At 40.2% G+C, this 6,099-nt stretch overlaps 1 protein-coding gene across 1 annotated transcript; it reads left to right on the top strand.

Moving 5' to 3' along the window:
• The first annotated feature begins 239 nt into the window (after window positions 1–239).
• LOC126603394 (beta-galactosidase 3-like) lies at window positions 240–5,806 on the top strand. The gene is made up of 19 exons (XM_050270223.1): window positions 240–629; window positions 763–858; window positions 990–1,102; window positions 1,220–1,286; window positions 1,425–1,517; window positions 1,632–1,775; window positions 1,955–2,043; window positions 2,143–2,248; window positions 2,346–2,433; window positions 2,561–2,679; window positions 2,771–2,935; window positions 3,090–3,268; window positions 3,566–3,675; window positions 3,752–3,861; window positions 3,950–4,060; window positions 4,144–4,257; window positions 4,341–4,543; window positions 4,678–5,014; window positions 5,109–5,806. The coding sequence occupies exons 1-19, from the start codon at window positions 459–461 to the stop codon at window positions 5,253–5,255; spliced, it is 2,562 nt and encodes an 853-aa protein (XP_050126180.1). The 5' UTR covers window positions 240–458; the 3' UTR covers window positions 5,256–5,806.
• The last annotated feature ends 293 nt before the right edge of the window (window positions 5,807–6,099 follow it).

The raw sequence follows: 6,099 nt of genomic DNA, 5'->3' as shown, positions 1-6,099 counted from the left end.
TTCCTCCCCTTTATTTGACAGGTAATACTTGTAGCCAACGGCCACGCAGTGACGAGCCTTGACACTTGTGATTTCTCAACTGTGATCCCCTGCGACCTGTCTGCCTGCGTATGTTTTTTTCTCGGTCAAATCTGTCTGCATATGTTACACTAGTAATAAGTTCACTGGTAAAAAACATTTCTGTAATTTCCCAGTATTTTCCTATTTGATTCCTATATATATATATTTAGAGAATAGACACACAGACACACAGACACACATATTATATAGCTCTGCTGAGAGTCACAGACTCACAGACTCACAGACCTGTGAGTGTGGACACCTTGCTGCTTCACCACTCTCTGAGTTGCTGCTGCCCTTTCTCTCCTTCCTTCCACATTTCACAATTCCTCTCTGCTTTGAGTTTTGTCTACCATTTTAGTTTAGAGAGAGGAGGAGGAGAGAGAGAAGGCAAGGCCATGGAACCAAACTCAGCTTCCAAGCTGGGTTTTTTCATGGGGTTGTTTTTGCTGCTGGGTTTTCAGCTGGTTCACTGTGCTGTCACATATGACAGGAAGGCCATTGTGATTAATGGGCAGAGAAGAATCCTAATTTCTGGGTCTATACATTACCCCAGAAGCACTCCTGAGGTAATCCAAATCCTTTTTACCATTTCGCTAATTTTTCATTTTTTCAACAATTGTTTTAAGAAATTGCATCATTTCCCTCTTAAATTTTCTGGGTTTTTTTTTATTTGATTGGAGAAATGTAATTTTGGTTCAGATGTGGGAAGATCTGATTCAGAAGGCAAAAGATGGAGGGCTTGATGTGGTTGAAACCTATGTGTTCTGGAATGTGCATGAGCCTACTCCTGGCAATGTATCACTCTTTCACTTTTTAACTCTTCATTTTTACTTTTTACAGTCAATGTTTGGTACTTTGTTCTGCTCTGTTTGCTGTTTATTTTCCCCTCTAATTCTGAATGTTGCTGGGTTTGTGCTGGGTTTCAGTACAATTTTGAAGGGAGGTATGATCTGGTGAGGTTCCTCAAGACCATACAGAAGGCAGGGCTCTATGCTCACCTTCGCATTGGCCCTTATGTTTGCGCTGAGTGGAACTTTGGGTACTCTTTTTCTCTAGATCTTATAATTTTGGCTTCTTTTTTTTTAAATTTTTTAGGATTTTCCTAATTTTAGATAAAAAAAAAAGTATTTAATTTTTCTGATTGTGTGGTTTGTAGGGGTTTTCCTGTTTGGCTGAAGTATGTTCCAGGCATCAGCTTCAGGACAGACAATGAACCTTTCAAGGTTAATTTTCTTTGCCTTTTATCTTTTTACCTACTTATGTTGCATAATTTGTCCATGTTGAATTTATGGAGCTTTCTGGGAGGTATTTACTATTTACTATTCAGTAAAATTTCTTAATGTGTTCTTCTGTAAATACAGAGGGCAATGCAAGGGTTCACACAAAAGATTGTGGGACTGATGAAGAGTGAAAGTTTGTTTGAGTCCCAGGGTGGTCCCATCATACTCTCTCAGGTATATGAGCCATTTCAATTTTCTGCGTTTCTCTATGATTTCGTGTTTGACGGTCAATTAAAGTATTGCAGTTGAGTTATAAGAATAGATGTTAAATTTGGTCATTTGGTTCAGATTGAGAATGAGTATGGAGCGCAGAGTAAGTTATTTGGAGCTGCTGGCCATAATTACATTACTTGGGCCGCAGAAATGGCGGTTGGGTTGGACACCGGAGTGCCATGGGTGATGTGCAAGGAAGAAGATGCTCCAGATCCAGTGGTGAGCAATTAACACTCTTTATGCTGCAGATCTTAGCTTGTATAGTTGTATTGCTATACATTTCCTGTTATTTCGCATTCCTGCAATGGAGCACCAATTCTCAAGCTCTTAAAGTGTTTTATGACTTGTATTTGTATTAAAGCGGTCACTCAAATGTTTTGTGGATGGTGATGTGACAGATAAACACTTGTAACGGTTTCTACTGCGATTCTTTCTCTCCCAACAAACCCTATAAGCCTACGATTTGGACAGAGACATGGAGTGGCTGGTATGTTTGATATGCTTGTTTGCTTAGGAATACCAAGTTTGTTAATTTGCTATATGAAAATATATCCATTTGACTCTTTCTTTCAATAAAATTGTCAAGGTTTACCGAGTTTGGCGGTCCAATTCACCAACGACCAGTTCAGGATTTAGCATATGCAGTTGCGACATTCATACAGAAAGGAGGATCATTTGTTAACTATTACATGGTCAGTTTCCATACACTGTTATTTTGAGGCTACGAAAGATGTGCGGTATTAAAACCTATCATGGAAAACTGAATTCTTGTGTTTCCTTGTGAAACAGTACCATGGGGGTACCAATTTTGGACGCACAGCCGGGGGCCCTTTCATCACTACCAGCTACGATTATGATGCTCCATTAGATGAATATGGTGAGAATTAAAATATGCTTAAGCAAACTGATCTGGTGTCTCTGTGTGTGTTGTGAGATACCAGTTTACTGCATGTAAGTTTGGAACTTTGAGAATGTAGCTAACTGCTCCACCATAAATATAATAGGTTTAATCAGGCAGCCAAAGTATGGTCACCTCAAGGAGCTTCACAAGGCTATTAAGATGTGTGAACAGGCTTTAGTATCAGCGGATCCAATCATAACTTCACTGGGGAATTTTCAACAGGTTTGCACCCTTATTGTCAAACTAGCGTTTGGTGTTTGCTTGCATAAGTTAATCTTGTTTACTAAATTCTTGGTATCTTTTGGCATTCCAGGCTTATGTGTACACTTCCGAATCAGGAGATTGCTCTGCATTTCTTTCAAACCATGATTCCAAGTCAGCTGCGAGAGTGATGTTTAATAACATGCACTACAACCTGCCTCCTTGGTCCATCAGTATCCTTCCTGATTGCAGAAATGTAGTCTTTAACACTGCAAAGGTATTTGACATTGAACATGTCAAGGACTATGATGCATCTATTCTGACAGAATCTGAGACCCGCACTTTCGGGAACAGAAGTCTTTATCTCCTTTGAACATTGAAAGATTTAGAAGTTTTTGAGATTGAAACTTTTTGCCGTTCCTTCTTCTTAGGTTGGAGTTCAAACGTCACAAATGCAAATGTTGCCAACAAATATTCCGATGCTATCATGGGAGAGTTATGATGAAGATCTTACTTCTCTGGATGACAGCTCAACAATGACCGCTCCTGGTCTATTGGAACAGATAAATGTCACTAGGGATAGTACTGACTACCTCTGGTACATAACTAGGTGAGAGTTTCCTGAGACTAACTCTTTTGTTTATCACCATTCGTGATTTCTCCAAAGCAGGTCTGCGTTTCCATTTTCTTTGAAGTATTTTTGCCTCACACAAGAAAGATTTAGTAATGAATTTCTTAGGAAGCCTTTCAAAAGGATGTTCCGATTTGACCAGCTTGGTGTGCAATTTGAAAAGACAAACAACCCTCACATATGCCTCAATGCAGTGTTACATATGCCTTCAGTGACATCCTTCCTAACCTTAAAGATAGATATTAAAACATCATCTTTCTTTCAATGTGCCTGCAGCGTCGATATTGATTCATCTGAGTCCTTCCTGCATGGAGGGGAACTCCCGACCCTTTTAGTTCAATCAACAGGCCATGCTGTGCACATTTTCATTAATGGACAGCTTACAGGTACAATTTTGATTTGCTTCTTGCATGGATATTATCTTGAGGAACAATAAAAAAAAACTTAACAAACATATAACAGGTTCTGCCTTTGGAACAAGGGTGAGTAGGAGATTCACATATACTGGCAAGGTCAATCTACGTGCCGGAACAAACAGAATTGCACTGCTGAGTGTTGCCGTCGGATTACCTGTTAGTATTGTTTGCCACAATTATTATTTTTTCTTATTCTATTTGTTCTTCTTCTCTAATTCTGACAAGTTATTGTTGCTTGTTGAAGAATGTGGGCGGACACTTTGAGGCTTGGAATACTGGAATCCTCGGCCCCGTTGTACTTCATGGACTTAACCAGGGAAAATGGGACTTATCTTGGCAGAAGTGGACCTACCAGGTAGTCGATCTTACTTTGAAATAAAATCGTTTTACTTTTCTATGAAAAAAAGACATTTTTCCTTACCCCTGCTACTCTAACAGGTCGGACTGAAAGGAGAAGCCATGAATCTTGTGTCTCCAAATGCTTTTTCCTCTGTCGAATGGATAGGCGGATCATTAATTGCACAAAAACAGCAGCCATTGACTTGGCACAAGGTATGCAACTAAGGAAACTGGAACTCTATGTGGTAATGTAAACCCGGGAGAACAAAATTATTAATACTCACTCAACTTTGCAGACTATTTTCAATGAACCCGAAGGAAGTGAGCCATTGGCTTTGGACATGGAGGGAATGGGAAAAGGCCAAATATGGATTAATGGGCAGAGTATTGGGAGATATTGGACAGCATTTGCGAATGGTAATTGCAATGGGTGCAGTTATGCTGGAGGGTTTAGGCCTACAAAGTGTCAATTGGGTTGCGGCAAACCCACACAACGATAGTAAGTAACGCTATGATGAAAACTTTGTATTTTTACAACAACAATTTTAGTATGAAAGTATGGCATAAACATTTAGAGGATTGCTCAGTAAACAAATTCTCCTCTTAAATTCCATGTGAATTTCATTTTTTCAGTTATCATGTGCCTCGGTCTTGGTTAAAGCCAACTCAAAATCTGTTGGTACTTTTTGAGGAACTTGGAGGGGATCCCTCTAGAATTTCTCTTGTAAAGAGAGCTGTGAGCAGTGTTTGCTCTGAAGTTGCTGAATACCACCCAACAATCAAGAATTGGCACATCGAAAGCTACGGAAAAGTAGAAGACTTCCACAGCCCCAAGGTTCATTTGCGCTGTAACCCAGGGCAGGCTATCTCTTCCATAAAATTCGCTAGCTTCGGAACACCCTTGGGAACCTGTGGGAGCTACCAAGAAGGAACTTGCCATGCCACCACGTCATACTCTGTGTTGCAGAAGGTACTAAACAATGCTATCTGGTTTTCCGAATCTACTAGTATTCATAACCCTTGTACTGAACCGTGTTCTGTCATTTTATCTTTGATCATCACAGAAGTGCATAGGGAAGCAGAGATGTGCAGTCACCATATCCAACAGCAACTTTGGAGATCCATGTCCGAAGGTGTTGAAGCGGCTGTCAGTAGAAGCTGTGTGTGCTCCCATAACTTCAACAAACGTGGAACCCAATTCACGTGGTTAGTGAAAGAATGAGATAACATATCGTAATTGTTGCACCCTAATCCCTTAATTATACACCACAGCAAGAGAAGAAGCGAGTAAACAAGAATAAGAGATCGAGTACAGCAACATAGCAAAAGCGGTTAGGTGGGTGGAGTGCCATAGTTTTTTCTTTCTGATGAAGCGTAGTAGTAGTAGCTCTTGGTGAAGGGTATTTTCATATTCGGAGCCAAGGCGCAATTAGCTGTTAATTTAAGTTTAAAGGACTTGTGTAAGTAGTGATCTTGTTACATAGGTGAGTTTGTATATACCTCGGGGTTCGACAATTCGGACCCTAGGGGGAGTCAGGCTCCGGTACCCGGCCTTTTAACGGGATATATGGGCACTGGGAAATGATGTGTTTTCTGTTTGAGTGTTTTTACTGTTGACGTAGTGTTGGGGAAAAAGGATGCCCCAAATCCAATAAGTAAAATGTAGGTTCATGTTGGGAGAGGATCCTAGTGTGACACCATTTGTTTACGTTCAGTGCAGAGAGTTCATGAATGAAAAGAATCCAAGTCTTTGTGTTGTTCATTTCATGGCGTTACTTCCTCTTGTTTTTGCTTGTGTCTGATCATGACTCGGGACTTCCTCTTGTTTTTGCTTGTGGAAATCACTATCCTTTCATGTATTCGATGAGAAAGTGAAAAGGCACCTTCAACAGTAAAAGTTAAATTTTCGGGCTCTGCTGTGAAGAGATCTTGGGACCCAAGATTTTCATGAGCACAAATTATACCGTCGAACTGTAAAAGTAAAAACATCCGGGACTCATGTCAAACTATTTAAAATTCTATATGCCCCAATCCCATCCCAGGCTGCAGATTGGA

Source organism: Malus sylvestris, chromosome 15 (genome assembly GCF_916048215.2).
Source record: "Malus sylvestris chromosome 15, drMalSylv7.2, whole genome shotgun sequence".
In the NCBI taxonomy this organism is placed as follows: Eukaryota; Viridiplantae; Streptophyta; class Magnoliopsida; order Rosales; family Rosaceae; genus Malus; species Malus sylvestris.
Note: the sequence above shows the minus strand (reverse complement) of the source record. Positions and strands in the feature narration are given on the sequence as shown.